Below are 17,167 nucleotides of genomic sequence, written 5' to 3' on the forward strand. Positions count from 1 at the left end.
AACAGCAGCGGGCTGTGAAAAGACTTCACATCCGCCTATTGTGCTGCCTCTTTTATTACCCCCACCTTCCCGGCGCCCACATATATACCGAGAAGTTCTTTTATCAGTATGTCAGCTGTAAACTGCTCGCTGGGCACTGACAGCAGTGGTTAATCACGATCAAACATCGCTATTGATCCGCACAGCTACGAGTCAATGAAGAGATGCGTGCGTAAAAGGGGCGATGTGGCTTACGCTTAACCGCCCTATCCCCGTGCTCTCCTACACTGTGTTGTGTTGGGGGGGTGCAGTTTACTTTAAGTAGAAAAACAGAGAGCGCTCGTCCAGGATAGCAGCACGCCTCGTTGTCTTAGTCGGGAGCCCTCTCCGTGGTGCTGAACTCGCCCACGCTCCCCGCTCCACGCCGTTTATTCCACACTGCAAAAAAAAAGAAGGAAAGGAAAAAAAAAGAAAAGAAAAAAAGTCCTCTTCGAGGAGTCGTGGTCACTTTTATAATCGCAGTTTGCTCTCTTAAAATTAGCGAAAGACTTGATCATCAGCGGCGTGTTTCTGAGTCTTTCATTCATTTATAAAAAAAAAAAATCAATAAAAAAAATCTCAGGAAATAGTCTCATCTCCCCCGATTTTAAGACTCAGTTTCACTCCCCTCCTAAAGTAGGTTTGTAGCTGTGTTTTAATGATGTTAAACGTTAAAAACGTTTTAGAGAGTTACAGATGTAATAATAATAATAATAATAATACTAATAATATTGATAATCTCATTTTCACATTTTTTCATATATATAATGCAACATTAACTTTTAAAATGTAAAAAAAAAGCTAAACTGATATCTGCATGTAAACAACAGGCACGACTTTTGCTGCTGAGGGTTTAAATTCTATTTTCTGATCACATTCAGGCTTTATTTGTGTGAAGGGGGGGGGGGGGAAGTACACCTGGGGAACAAAAAAAATCAGCCATCATCTGACAAAGATGCAGGTTTTAACTTGGTGGCTTGTTACTCCTGGTTGTCCCAGAAACAGCCAAAAAATTTTTTTTTATATTTTAATGTCTCTTAAAGACTCCACTGTAGGTTATAAGCTCAGAGAGAGGTTATATATTTCTGTGTTGAAATTGTTTAGACTGGGAAGCCACAGGGCTTGTGTGATGAACATGACCCGACAGCTGGATCTGCTCTGTGGGCGACAATGAGGACAACATTAGCTCTAATCAAATAACAGCATTTATCAGTTTGTCCGTGCCCTCTATGGGCTGATATGAACCGGAACCTCTGATATTCCATATGGACAAGATAATAAAATAATCACCGCGTTCACTCTCATTCCTGAAATATTCAGGATATGTAAAGCAGCTCAGTATTTTTATCCATATCTTTGCTGTTACGATTATCAGCTTCCAATTCCCTTGTGATTCATGGACCCTCAATAGGCACTGACCCTCAGGGCAGTGACCGAGTGAAAATGAATGACAGAATGAAGTGGTCAACCATCTGGAAGGATCATGAGCACATGTATAGGATGCTTTCTTTCCACAAAAGGCCTTCAACCAGAGCTTGATGGAAAATTTATGCTTAGTTGGACAGAATGCATCTAAATTCAAGTTTAGCACAGGGGCATGCAGGATTATTCCTGTGCAACCGCCATGAATCTGCTTCCTTATTCCATTAGAATAGATGAGTTACAAAAATGTGATGTTTATTCATCAGTATAAAGTAGTTTATCAGTGCTAAGAAGGTTTGCAGACATACTGAAATGAAATACATGTGACATCATTTATAACTACTCCTTAACTCTGCACACTCCATTTGAGTACATGATCCTGGCCACAATTATCGCCAACTGCATCGTCTTGGCCCTGGAGCAGCATCTACCTGCCGGTGACAAGACGCCCATGTCAGAGCGCCTGGTAAGTCCATCTCTTTAAGGTCGCATCCCTCACACGTTGATTTTCTGTCCCTTCCCCGGAGGTGCCAGATTTACAAAAATATTGGGCAACACTTTATTTTAAGTGCACACATTTACTAATTGCTAATTATTCGACACTTATTAATCTCCAGTTTACTGCTTATTGGTTTTACGTATTTATGCATGCTCAGTATTGGCCTTTCGTGGCACTACTACAATCCTTATTAACAAATATAAGTCCATTCTTGTGGTAAACATCAAAAGTGATTCCTTCACTTGTATTTGACACTTTAATAACCTCCTTCACACTTTCGAAATTCACCATGGCACACTACTACTGCAGTTAGCAGCTCCTCTTCTTATTGAGAGGCACAGTTTCCAGTCAGATTCAGTGAAAGAACAAATTCACTAAAAGTGGCAATATGTTAAATTGAGGAAAGTAACACCCACAGTGAGATAGTTCTGCAATCATGTGGAAAAAAAGAGAAATGAAATCACGAGTGAGAAACTCAGCAGTTCCCGGTAGCCTTAGGAGGAGCAGTGCAGGTTTGTGGAAACTGAGCTGTATCAGAAAACAGCCATAACCAATGTTTTCAAAATGCAACAGTTAGTCCTTGTTGAAAGACAGAGCAAGAGGGATTGGATTAGAAACAAATACATCAGGGGGACAGCTCGGGCTGAGCAGTTTGGAGAAGGAAGAGGGGCAAGGCTAAGATAGTTTGGATGTGCAGATGAGGGAGAGTGGAAATCAGAGGGTGTTGAAGATGGAGCTGCCAGGCAAGAGGAAAAGAAAAAGACCACAGACGAGGGTCACATATGTAGTGAAGGAGGACATGCGGAGTGTTGGTGTGACAGAGGAGGCAAACGGTCTGCTGTGATGAACCCTAAAGTGAGGATCCCAGAAGGAAAGGCAGAAAAATGCTGAAATAATATATCCTACTGAACATCAAAAATGGTTATCAGGTGGTTATTGATTAAGACAAAGCTCTTCATTATGGTCTAATAAATGATCCTGCACAATAAGCTATCAATAAGAGTAAGCAACTAGTTAATTAGCATCTTTCCAAATATTGATCTGCACTTGCTTAATTACTTTTGTTTATTTGGTGTGTTTAGCTGTGACTGGTTGTTTTTCCACCCTTCTTCTTCTTCTTCCTCATCCTATCACAACTCCTGTTGCCATTCTCACATATGCAATTTAAACCAGCATTTGAACTCTGACGGTCACGTCGCACTGCTGACCAGTCAAAAGAGACACGAGAAACAAAAGAGACTGCTGCACAGCGAGGTCAAGTGTGATATATGCCGGGGACAGAAATTGTGCATGCAAAGCTGCATGCTCCAGCACCTTGTTCCTCTTGAGTTTGAGGGTGCTGTGGCCGAAGGGGAATTTAGCCTTAAAAATAGCAAGGCAAAGAGCGCTACGAAGAGCAACAGCTTGATGTGGAAAAAGTCAAAGAATTCCTCACATATTCATCCACCTTGCTGCTGTTGATGGTCGTGATGCTAATTCAGCAGCGAAGACGCGACTCTAAGTGATTAGAGTGGTTACACAAAGAAGGAAAACAAGCATCCTCTCGCTGCCTCCTCCACCTCGAGGATGTAATGCAACAAGATGCCTTTTAATTAGAACAAGGGATCAGGTTTTTCTTTTGTTGTTGTTTACGAAGCTCTGTCAATAGACCAGCAGGCATGCTGTAAGTGGAAGTGATGATAGAAGCTATTCAGTGAGAGTACATCACATCCATTGCAGGGCTTTAATGCCATGATCCGCAGAGGATCCTTTAGCTGTTTTCAGAAGGCTTTTCTTTATGATTCCCAAAATTCCTCCTGCTATGTATGTGAAGATTTCAATTTCTTTATGTATGATTATTGTCCTTTTATAGGGCACTGGAATTATTATAATTAATAGCCTAGAAGCCACTAATTTGTTCCTCAATTATAAAAAACCCCAACCCATTCTTGTTCCACCACCTCAGTAACTCTCATCCAACATATCTATATCATGTGCTCCCTGTACTCACTCAGGAGGTATAGAAAAGGTCACCCTTCTTATAGTGCACGGGCCTGTCACACTGCTTTTATGTGATTATTTACGTTGGAGGCTGGGTGAAGCTGGGGGTTGGGGGCACTGTCTGTCAGCTTGTAGCATGCTGGGAGCAAGAGAGAGAGATACAAAAAATGGAGGGGGGAGAGAAGGCAAAGTGTAGGCGTGAGATATCCTCTGCTCGTGCCCTGTGCGTCGCTTCAGGCTCTTTGAGATATTAATGGGGAGGCAAAGGCAAAGAGTGTCCTGCCACACAGGCCAGAGCTAGCTACTTTACTTGCAGCACATCCTAGGGTTAGCTCAACCACGTAGTGCAAATTATTCCACTGTGACCCAGAGCTGCTTGTTTGACATGGTTCGAGAGTAGTGCAGTGCTCACATAAACTGCCCAGTCATACGTGTTGCCATGTGAGTGCAAACATTTGGCCCGTGTCGGAGCACGTTCTCATCCCAGGCGTCCCTTACAGCCATTGTGCAACAGCAGCGTTAGATGCCAGGAGATAATCGCCGTCTCCTAAAGTTCAGTGCTCAGTGTGTGTCCTGTTTGGGAACTTTGTGCTTCCCAGTTTGATTTGCTTTGTTTTCACTTGCTGATTCGTTTCCTTTTCCTTCACTTTGTACTTACACTTATTTTGTGAAAGTAGAAGGCTAAACTGCGTGGTGAGGTTTAGGAAAAAGTCATAGTGTTGTGACTTATACAGCCTGCTTTCATCTTAAGAGGGCCGGACCAGTGAAACGGCCCTTTCTGTTCATCTAAAGGAGTTTAACAGTTCACGGTGTTGTAGCATTTAATCCCTGAGATATCTTATGAGAAAAAGGAAGTCCAATGTCAACATTACCTCTCGTTTTTTTTCACATGACATTGACATGCTGCCGTATGAAAGAAAAATCTTTCAGCATTTCTAGCAAGCTGGTCTTATGTTCGACACCCCTAGTTTAGGTTAATAATACACAGCATTAATGAAGCATGCTGAAAAATGAAGTGCATTTACGTGTGACATTAAGCTGCTATTTACAAACATGTATAATTGACCAGCTGGATGTGAAACCAGTGGGACTATGGTTATATCCCAGCACGTCATGACCTCGTGTCTGAGAGATTCCAGCAGCTGTGACAGAATGGCAGCATTTGACACCCAGGAAATAAGAATGGGCTGTCACGCCACAGGGCCTCTTAAATGCCTTTCCATGTGCTCCAATGTGTTCTGACCACTGGCCCTATTTGTTGGTCCAACTGACTTTTTGGCCCTGCTATCTCCAATTATTGTAATTGCTCCTGCCTGCCAGTGCGATGCTTCATTTTTGTGTTCCTGTTGTTGCTCTAAGCACCAGTTTGACTGTCCAAATGCTCCAGTTTTTGGCACTTCTAGCTGACACCTTAAAAACCTGGTTGGTTGCTTATATTTTCCCATGACACATGAGCAGGGCATTTGAACAGTCCAACCTCTTTTCTGGTTGGCTCAAGTTCTTCCCTGGAAGTTTCTAATGCTATGCTTGTGCCCAACTAACCTTCAACGACTGTCTATAAAAGACTCACGTAACTTAAAAGTCTTTAATCTGAGGTCTTATACCTGAATTTTTTCTCATGGTTAGCAGGGGGCAGCTCTGTAGATATCTATGGAAAAATGGCTCAGCTGCTCATTTCATGATCCATGATCTCAGTAAACACCTTTCTGATGTGGTTGTTGCTTCAATAGCTGGTTGTAAGACTTAGTTAACATATCAGGATGTTTCTTTTTGTAAATGTTCATCACAATAAGAGTAGAGACAAAGAACAAGGCTGTGCTTTCTAGCAGCTTCACAAGTCACAAGTAAAAACTGTATGAGAGTTTCTCAGCGACATCCATCCATCTCTTATGTCTGGCTCCAAATCACCATGCAAACCATTCAATGACATTATAGTGGCTACATCCATCTTTTATATACAGTCTGTGGTTAGGATCTTAAGAAGGTGCCTTTCATTTGCCTTGTATTTTACACAATAAGGGCAAATAAAGCACTCAGACTCCTTTCAGTTGGATCAGATTCTTTATTAGGAACCTCAAATGCTACACGAGTACTTTAAGTGACCTTCTGGTCAGTCCCCACCTCACCTTTTCCTCTTTCTGCCCATCTACCAACATAATCGCAGCAAGATTTCCCTTCCCTATTTTTCTCTTATGTCATACAAGAAATGGCCAAGTGCCTTTGTTGTTGCTGCCCTATCAGGCTAAGTACCTCAAATGCCTCTCTGGTCAGCCTAAGTGGCCATTTCTTAGTGCCAGATACTCTACCTGACCTCTAGTTTTGGTTTTGTTACCTCACTGGTGAGACAGAAAGGCCCTCTATTCCATTTAAAGTGCCCTGTTGCATGGCCTCAGCAGAGGTTGCCCTTTTTTTGGAGTCACGCAGCACTGATGATATTTAATGTGACATTTTAACAGAACACACAGCTTGTTTAATTTTTTGTTTGCACATGTAGTTGTCTGCATTCACTTGAAGCTACATTTTTTTGTTTGAATGCATTAAATGTGCACGCCTGGGGCGCCATTAATTTACAATACCCCCATACGATCATCCTGCGTTTGTGGATATTTGTTTTCCCAGTATTTACTGTCTTTTCATCCAAAAGAGAGCTTCAATTCCTGCATTTCTGCTCATGCCGGCATAAAAAGTGAAAGAAGTTTTTTCCCTGTCTTTTATTCACCCCCTGCTCTTTGAGTTAATGCTTCAGTAAACACTCTCCTACCTCCAACAAAAAGATATTCTTCTGCTGGTCTCATCCCCTCTCTGATTCTCTCTGTCTTTCTGCAGGACGACACAGAGCCCTACTTTATTGGAATATTCTGTTTTGAGGCCGCCATTAAGATCATCGCCCTGGGCTTCGCATTTCACAAAGGCTCCTACCTCCGCAATGGCTGGAATGTAATGGACTTCGTGGTCGTCCTCACGGGGTGAGTCCCTCGCCCGCTGGGTGTCAGCTGGAGATGGAAACATTGCAGTAAGAGTGGTTTCTTTTGTGCATATCTGTGAGCACCCTGAGAGGGAGTGTAGTGGAATCACCTCCTTCCAGTTAGATCATGTGCCCACAAGCATGTCTGTTATTCAACGAGTAACCCGAGCCTGTGAAAGAAGTGAAAGGAGTGCGATGTGAGCATTTGCTGGTTTTAGCCTTTGTCCTTGAGTTCAACACTGTTCCTGGGCAACACCATACAGACGCCATGTCCTCGCAGAGCGGCTTCCATCTTTGTTTCTAACAATTTGAGGTTGCCTTCTTTTGATGCGGGGCTGACATACCACCTTAGGCTGTACAATATTCAATATTCTGCATGTTTCACATTTTATATAAGTTTCAGATGTAATTGCATGTCTGCACTGGAAGTTGTTAGCTAAGTGGGGCGCAGTGAGCTCTGTGACACATGCTTTTATTGTTGAAAGCTTTTCTTCCTCTTTTGAGCAGCTCTTGGTGGCTTCTCGGCAGGGAAGCCATTGAGGCTCTAGGCCTTTGCAGGGATGTAATAGCCTGTGTTTCTTATCATCAGAGGGGAGCCATGAAGAGTCAGTGACAGGGAACACGGTCAAGCCAATAGTACTGAGTAGTTACTGCTAGGATTTCAAAGCTTAGGGCAGTACAGTACTCCCTTTTGATGATGTAAGAAGTCCTTACAGTGTAATACAGGAAGAGGGTGTAAGGATATTAATACGTTTCTAAGTTGGTGTTGTTTTTACTGTGGTCAGATACAAGAGTTTAGTCTTCAGGTTTACATGTCAGTCATTACCTCTATTTCTTCAAAAGACATGAATCATAAAGTGCTTCTGAGCTGCTTACACATGGAAGCCACCTTTAATATGTCAAAGCTTGTCTTTAAGGGTGAAATGTTGTCTTTATGGGACAAAGAGTCTGTCTTATACAGTATATATAAAGTAAAGTATACAGTATTTATGTGTTTTTGGGGTTTTTTGTGAGTGTTTCTTGGGGCGGGGGCATTGTTATAATAAGGCAGATTAGTGTGATCAGTGTTGGGCAAGTTACTTTGAAAAAGTAATTAATTATAGTTACTAGTCACTTCTTCAGAGAAGTAACTGAGTTACAATATTCTAAAAGTAATTAAATACCGGTACTAGGAAAAGTAACTATTTCGTTACGTTAAAAAAAATGTTTAACCCTCTGGGGTCCAGGGTATAATTGGCCATTTTTACTACTTTTGAGTTCCCCTCTACATTTCAGCTTTAAAAACTATTTACTTCGCCTTGTTTGGTATCATCCTTTTCAGCACAACCTCACGTGTCTGAATTTACAGTTATGTTTTCATTTTGACATAGTGCATTAACACAACTGATCTAAAATCAGACAGAAAACATAAACTCTGAGTAAAAAAAAAGTTATATTTTTACTGTAACAACCACAAACATGTTTAATGAATCATACTTCATAACTTTAAATGCAAATATAAATCGTCAATTTTAAAATCATACGTATAAGTTTTTCAAACAACAAAGTTGTTTGCAGCCATTTAACTTTTAGCTTTTTTAATAACCATTTCAAACTATTTGTATAACAATCAGCTGTTCTGCATCAATAAGATGCCACAAATTATTTGTGCCACTCCAAAACAATAATTTCTGTCCACTATAAAGGAGAACATCACAGCCTGATACCTGCAGGTCTGACAGCAGCAGGTGTGTCACTCCTGTTTCTACCTGGAGACAGCAGTCGCCTCATTGTTCTGACACACAACACAAAACTATCCACAACACTACACACTAACTACACAAGACAACACATTAACTACACAACACTACACACTAACTACACAAGACAACACATTAACTACACAACACTACACACTAACTACACAAGACAACACATTAACTACACACTACAAACACGCTAAACCTAACAAATATCTCACATCTCAAAACTCTCTCTCTCTCTCTCTCTCCCCCCTCCTCTCTCTCTCTCTCTCTCTCATCATCACTCCTAAAACTTCCCCGTCTTCCTAAACAACCAAATGTCATGTTGCCATATCATTTTTTGATTGGTTGACATGGTGCATTTCTCCACCAACACGAAAGGGCGTTTTCTTTTTGTTTTGTTTTTTTGTTTTTTTTGCTCATAAGCAGAGAGTGCTTGCTGCGCTGTCCTTAGACAGTAAACGTGACGAAACTATTCAGGAAAAAATGCTGCGTATATATTGTTTATCATGACTCTGGTTTTGCGTGGCCTATCAACACAATTTAAAAACTATATCACCTTGTTGCTTTGTCTTGAAGTGGTCATGTGATTGACTTACCACGACTACTATATTCTTCCTCAGTCAAACAGCAGCACTCATGCGATTGTTTTGCCCCCTTAGCTCCAGGTGTTGTGCCAAAAAGTGATCGTCTGCAAGAAAGTGATTGCCACCCATGGGACCGCGCGCAGCTGCTCAAAGCTGTAGCGTCCAGATTACTTACAGCTACTTCCGTGCAACTGATATAAGATACTGTAAACTGAAGACAGCTTCAACCGTCTGTTTGTTGAAAAATAGTAACGGGACCGCACCACATTTTCTTGTTAGTAACGGTAACGGCGTTGTAACGATAGGAATAGTAATTAGTTAGATTACTCGTTACTGAAAAAAAGTAACGCCGTTACTTGTAACGCCATTATTCCCATCACTGAGTGTGAATAATTCAAAGCTGCTCAAACAGAGTTCATGAGTAAAATGTGTTTTGGAGCTGGAAATGAACAGAACAGACTTGAATTAATGTCCTAACCAACTTCCTGTTTATAGAGCACAATAAAAACCCACAAACTGGCACAATGTAAACAATCGTGTGCCCTGTGGTTAGAGCCACTCAGTGCCAGAACATTTAGTGTTTTTATGAAACGCATTTTAAAAAGTTTAACATTTTGCTGTATTTATTCCACCTAAAAGCGAGTAGGACACAGTCTTTCATTAGGGGATTTGGTAATGCAGTAAGAAGTGTATTTTTACCATAAGGACACAGATATTTATCCAAACACTGGAGTCCTCTGAGATAACATTGTTATGGTCCTGGCTCTGTTACCCAGTGATTTAGAGGTTGTTGTTTTTTTGGTAAATGTATATAAATCTGTTATTCTTGGTTTTCCTTGAGTTTATATTCATGTATCTTTTTGCTTAGTGCATTAATTCTGTTTTGTCCCTGTTGTGTCAAGTCTCCTTCAGTTTGGTTTCCTGTTTTCCTGGTAGTCCTTGTCCCATGTGTTTAGTGTACTGTTTTACTTTCCCCAGTCTTGTTTTAATCTGAGTTTCAGGTGTGTTCCCACTCCCACATTTGGACCTGTTTCCATACCTCATTAGCCTGTATTCCCCAGTGTAGATTGCTCCTTGTTTCCAGTGTTCCCCTTGAGACTTTTGTTTCAACGACTGGTCTGGTAATGAACAGCTCACTTTAAGTTCACCTGTACCTGCCTCTATGCATCTGCACTTGTGTCCTCAACTCAACATGAAATCATAGCCTAACAAACATGTTACCCAGAGCTTGGAAAACCCCATTAATGTTGATATTGAAATGCATATGAAAGATAGATGTAGCCACTGTGACTCCACCCATTATTCTGTAAAGTGCCCATCAGTTTTTTTTAGCATTGTCGCCATTGCAAGCCAGAACTGACTGTGTTAGGATGTTACAGTGGAGTTTTAGGGTCATGATTGCAAACCTGGAAAGACTCAGATGTCAGTAATGTACAGATAAAATATAAGAAGGTGAACTATGAAAATAGGAGCACAGATTTCTTTGATGGGCTTTTAAGTACAAATCACACAACAAGCCTTTTTTTGCCAGGTAAAGACAATGGAAATGCTCTCAAATGCATACATTTAAGACAAAATGCAATTTAAAAGGCAGATTTATGGAAAAACTGAATACACACGTTTGTCATGAAGGTGTAAATGAGTTGTGAATGTTGTAAACAAGTTGGACATTTTAATGTGGAAACTGTGGGGAATGACTCACTTCTGGAACCAGCCTCATGTGGCCATTGGAGAAATTGCAGTTTTTCAAATATGATATTGATCCATGTTGACTGGGTTACTAGTGACTCCCAGGAGGGAACAAATATTTGATTTTTGTCAGGTTAGAGTATCAATACAATGTCCCCAACCAGCAGTCATACAATATTAGAAACGTGCTGATAAATGCCTGTTTTGCTTTAATAAATGCATGCCCAGAGAGATGATGTCCGGCATTCGTACTCTATGAGCTTTTGATTGGACTCCGGTGATAGCTAATGGCTTTTTCAAAATGTCAATAAAGGGAATAAATTGAGCTGGATTTTAAATGGAAACCAGAACAGGGCTGTAAGTGTTGACAGGTGACAATAAAAACACAACAGCTGGAATCAATGCAGGTAAGGGAGGCTCAAATGACAGATTTGGTTCATGCGTCTCAGAACAGTTATTCTTTTTCAGTCGTGTCATGCCATAAAGAGCACATTTCAGACCTTCTTTTGCCTTCACTTGGCATAGAATCAGGAAAATAGTTAGAATCTATGATTACATTTATTCTCTCCCTGCTGTACTTGTTGAGGCAAAGAGTTTCTGTTAGAAGATCAGATAGAAGATCAGAGCATACAGAGGCATGTCGACTGACGTCTTCTTCTGTTTTTTAGCAGGTCTCAATGTCATTGGCCACAATATTTAATAATCAGAGTCTCTCAGACTCAGAGCACAACATGTGTTTTTAAAGGTATCCTGCAGTGTAGTTTAAAGTTACTTTCATTGCTATTTATTAATTATTGACATTTACAAACCTGTTATGATTGACGCTGAAGAACTGTCTGGTCATCTGGTCATTTTTCACCTGGGAAACATAATTTCCAACCTACAGTGTAAGATAGGTCAGGTGGTTATAACCTGTCCTCAGACTGATCTTATGTGTCCTTATGTATGCTTTTGTTTGTTTGTTTTTTAAGTTCTAAATAGTATAGGGAAATGAATGATTGCTCAAGACTGTTGAAAAGTACTGCATGTTAGCCATGGTTGACTGTAAAACATTACAATAGCTTTAACTTCAGAGACAGTTGATGGGATCCTTAACTATCTGCATCTGAAAATGGCAGTGGTGATCACACTTTTGCATTGTGTTTTGGTCTTTATGCTTAATAAGCCATAAAGAAGTATGTTTTTTATGCATTTTAAACTTTTATGCACTGATTTCAATCAATAGCTTTTTGTTTACAGTGTATCAAAACCAGCTTTTTATTTGAAGGGCTTTTCTTTGCTCCAGAAACTAAAGCTAGAGAAATGGCTCTTCAGGTTTGTCTACCCGTTGCTGACACAGCTGGATACAAATTAGCCATTATGTTGTGATGTGTGTGTCTCCGTTTGGTTGCCAAGCAACCTCAGTAGATAATGTGCTTCGATGTAATCGGGGGTTTCTGTGTGTGTGTGTGTGTGCGAGCTTGTGTGTGACACGCTGTTTGTTTTCTGCTCGACACGCCCCTGTGGGACCGGGGTTGGGTTGAGGCGGGGGTGGGGCGGGATGAAGGTGTTCGAACTGAGCCCACATCAATCTGAAATCAATCAGATCACCTCTGGATGGATCACTGGGTCACAGGAGGAGGAATCGGATGAATGATCCTAATGGCAAATGATAGAAGGCCAACCACATGTCCTCAGACATTCACCCCTCTTAGATGAATTTAAGAGGATTAAGTGGATTTTACTGCTCACCTGGGTGTTAAAAAGCCTCTGCTTCACTCTGTGTTGTCAATATAGGGAAGAATTAGTGATCATAATAATACACTCATAAAAATTCCCTGTTAATCAACTAAAAAAACAAAAATCCCTGTTCTACATTTTTGTATGGGCGTATATTATATCAGTTTATTAAGATAAGTCTTAATATTAACTACTTATGTGGGGTTTTTTTCAAGTAAAATAATCAACTTTATTTCAGTCAGAATCAAATGAAGAGCCGCAAGACGCCCCCAGCTTAGACCAGAGTGGGGCTCAGTGACAAGACACCTGACACTGATTAGGTCAGCTGAGCCGTCATCTGATGTAGGCTTGCTTGAGATCATGTGATCTGATCATCAGGTTATCAGTTTGTAGCTTAACTTTAGTTGCAGACCTATGTGAACTGATACTGTGCATAATTTTTTTTTCTTTTTTGTTACCTTTACATAACTTTAACAAGTCTCCAACTTCTATTTTGATTTAAAAAACAAACAAACGAACAAACGAACAAACGAACAAACGAAACTATTGAACTTCTTACTTTTCCACATGGTCATCCACAGTCAGGTGCCTCCCACCTGACTAAAATAGCACTATTTTGTGCAATGAATTTGTGATCTTTGTGCCTTTTAAAATGGTTGCTTCAAAAACAGGGACCAGGTCTTTGACCACTCGCAGCAACTTTGGTCTGCCAAGACAATGATAAAATAGTAATAAGACAAAGTCAGTTACCTGTTCTACGTACACAGAATTTCACATTAACTTCTCACATTCACAAATCCCACCAGAACCTCGTATGTTTGAAACAGGAAGTCCTCCATAAATGTAGTTTCTGCAGGACATATGGGAATACAATCAGTTGATTCAAATCTCCTTTAGCAAAGAGATAAATCGCAGATGGCTTACGCTTCTAGGCGCAGGCTTAATAGTTATGCTCCTTGGTCTAGTTTCAAATGAACTCCAGAATAGTTTGTTTATAGTAGGAAAGGTGTAAATTCTCCAGGTTATCCACTGGGCCAGAACACATCTTCTTCCTGTGTTTGCTTTTGTTGTTCCCGCTGCAGGCACATCTCACCAATAAGCAGATTAAACATTGTCACATGGTATATAGTGATGCATGGTATTCAGTTTTTTCCAGTGTGAAAGGAAACCAAACCATGAGAAAAAGCTACAAGTTTACAAAGTCATCAAGTGATTGAGACAAGAGCAAATGAACTATACATGTGAAAATGCCCTGAGTGTGACGGCAGAGAGACTGATTGTTTGGAAGCAGACTGCCTCCCACCAGGCGACATGCAGTCATTTTCTGATTTAAAGCAGGTGCCATGAGGTTGAAGGTGTTACATGTTCAACCTCTTGGTGACCAGTTGGTCACCACAATTACTTGCAGTTGGTCTCTGACAGCAAATTATTTCCAGCTGTATGGAGGTTACCATCCTACTTTTACTATAGTGTAACCAAGCCATTAGAAAATTATTCTGACATGCGGCTGGAAGATGAAGCTAATATCAAAATCTAGGAAAAAGGAAACCTTTAATACGTCTCTCCCACATGATGAGACCTATGCTTTTTGAATTATTTGTCCAGTAAATTATCAGAAAACTGAAAAAATTATGAAAACATGTGAGAGTATGCAAAATAAATCCAAACTTTAAACCAATCAAAATACTAATATCAAATCAAATCAAATCTAGCTACTAAGAAAAAAAAAAGTATTGTGAATTTGTAAGTGCATATATTACCTTAAACTGGTGGTTTTAATATCCCTGATTTAAACGTGTTGCATTTACATCCACTGAAATGTATTTTTGCAGAGTATCTCGGTGATGAAACGATAATAAAATGAAAGCAGTTTGTGTAGCAAGAGTTTAAAAAAAAGAAAAATCAATCAAAAACAAACGTAATGCTCCTTCAGTTGGATGTTAGTGGCAGCTGCATAAATGATTGATAAAACATGTATATTAAAAATGCCAGGCAATCAGTCAAAAGCGACTGGTTGTAGTTTCTATTGATCTCCTTGGGCTGAAGTCTAATGTAGGATGTATTCTGACAGGATGTGGCTGTGGCTGTACTGCAGGATATGGAGAAATAAGTAATTCTGTTTTCCCTGGAATTAAAATATTTTCAGTCATGCTCTGTTAATCATCTTATGTCATCAATAAGTCAATAGCTTATTTTCCCACTTTCCCACTATGCTGGGAATCAGTGTTTGTTGTCTGCCAGTTGTACAGTTCCAGTGCTTCGTCCTCAGGCTAATTATGTTGATACAGCCATCCAATCCTAATGAGAGGGTCTAAATGATAGTGTAGCTGAAGGCAGTGGCAGACCTTTAATCTGTCCTGATCAGGCATTAGGAGCTCCTAATAAGAGAATAAATCTGCCTGTGTTGCCACAGGCTTAATCAATATAACACTGAGCTAGCTTGCTCAGGAACACGGAGCCCTGATGAGGAGCCAGACACGGACACTCACATGCTGAGCACAGCAGCGTCCGTGACATAAAGACAAAGGTTGGGAAGCCTGCTCTGCTTAGAAAAACACTTTCTTTTCTGGAGTGTTTGCCATTATAAAGTGAGAATTATAAAAACACAGATAAAATCTTCACCGCATTCATTCTTAATCTCATATTATATCAATGCAATTTAACCCTCAGGTGACCAAGATGCTAGGGACTAAAATGACATATTTGAGTCACGTATAATGTCATCATATCTTTCACAGGAATACTTTTGTACAAACATAAATCGCAGGCCGTTGACATACTGGATGCTGGTATGCATGTCAGTGCTGCATGTCCACAACAGCACCATCTATCATCTGATTGTTTTTGGTGGAGATGAGCTGCTCCACCCTGTGACTGTACTGGCAGGACAATGCCTTGATCAGAGGCAGCTACAATCAGTGATGTTGCACAACTGCAGGGCACTCATCCAGGAACGGAGAGCAAATCCTCAACAACGGATTCGGACACTTGGGCTGTTGATGCAGAGACAGGTGGCAGCTTGTGTCACGCCCAGAGGAGGCCCTACCTCATATTTAACATGCTGTATGCACATATATTACAGTACTGGGTCTATAAAATAGATTTAATGCCTAATTTTGCATTTCATTTGTTGAATAGTACATTTGGTGTGGATTGTGCATGTTCTCCTTGTGCCTGCATAGGTCCCTGACAAAACTGAACACAGGTGTGCGTGTGAGCGTGAAGCCTGTGATAGATCGGAGACCTGTCCAGCATGTACTGTGCCTGTTGTCCTATGACAGCTGGGAAGGACTTGGATAAGTGGAGGAAAATAGATGGAAAGGACAAATTTTGCAGTCAACACTAAAAATCAACCCATCTGATACAGTACAGCCTGCTACTTTCAATCTATTAGTAATTGTTTACTAGAAAACATAAATTAAAATAAAATCAAAGGCTGTAATTTAAAATAAAACAAACATGCACGCATTTATCACAACCTTCCATTATCTTCGCTACACCAATGGGCCAGCTACTGTAAAAACTACGGAAAGTTGTAGGAGAAGTAGATTATGGTTGTGAGGCTGTGAGAAGACTGTGAGATGAGCGTAGGATCCAGTGTGTTAGTGTTACATCTGTTATTTCATATTCATGAAGATGGCTACACTGTAAAAGTTGAATAAGCAAATATTTGAGGGAAAACAGCAGAAAAGTTTTTGAGCAAACTCGCGATAGCGGTTTGCATGTTTGCCAGGAAAACAAAGTCCACTTTGCATATTTACAGATGTTAGTTTGCAGAAATGACGTTGTGTGTAATGGCATTCGAAATCTTTCCCCAGTTTGACAAACTAAGACAATAAATTAAAGAAACAACCACTGTATATATGTTTATGTACTGCCCTGCTTGAATAGATAAAGATGCGTGCAACTTTTCATTAATGAAATACATACTTGTAAAGTATTAGGTAGATAGGTACTATAGATAACTTCTGCAACAAAAGTAAGAAATAGAGCAGATTTATGTAGAAGAAACTAATTTGTGAAGTTAACACAACTTAACATTTGTGTTAGAGGACTTACAAAACTATGTGTTGTGCACAGGAATTCTGCAGTCATTGGATTGGTTGTTGTGGCTTCTTTTACATTTAGAATTTATGAAGTGATGACAGAGTTAATTTGCAGCAAGGCCATACAAATACTCAGATGTATGGTTCACAAATTAAAACATACACCAAAAAAAATCCACACAAAGGAGAAACACATAGTAAATATGGAATAATACAAAAACAGGTGAAATTAAAGGCCTTGGCTCCTGGGTAATCCAGCAGACCTGGTATGCTTTGCGTTTAGATCTCTGTCCTTTGTCCAAATTGGGGGCACGCCCTTTTTGATAACCAGTCACTGTTATTGACTAAAGCCTCCCATGGCCTTTTAGTGCCTGTGTGGACACTATGGCAACCACGGCCTAAGGCTCTGAGAACAATAATCCCACTGTGATGTCCAGAGAGACAATGCCAGACCAGTTGTTTTCATTTATTTATCTGAATGTTTGATTCACGGTTGCCCC

The 17,167-nt window shown here is 40.3% G+C and overlaps 1 protein-coding gene across 1 annotated transcript in view; it reads left to right on the forward strand.

Moving 5' to 3' along the window:
- The window catches only part of cacna1bb (calcium channel, voltage-dependent, N type, alpha 1B subunit, b), a 233,897-nt gene that overhangs the window by 5,503 nt on the left and 211,227 nt on the right, over positions 1-17,167 (forward strand). The window contains exons 3-4 of the mRNA XM_013908920.1: positions 1,801-1,906; positions 6,746-6,885. Coding sequence (XP_013764374.1) covers positions 1,801-1,906; positions 6,746-6,885 — 246 coding nt within the window. The remainder of the gene's footprint in view (positions 1-1,800; positions 1,907-6,745; positions 6,886-17,167) is intronic.

Source organism: Pundamilia nyererei, unplaced genomic scaffold (assembly GCF_000239375.1).
Source record: "Pundamilia nyererei isolate P.nyererei 1_Seehausen unplaced genomic scaffold, PunNye1.0 scaffold00016, whole genome shotgun sequence".
NCBI classification, from domain to species: domain Eukaryota; kingdom Metazoa; phylum Chordata; class Actinopteri; order Cichliformes; family Cichlidae; genus Pundamilia; species Pundamilia nyererei.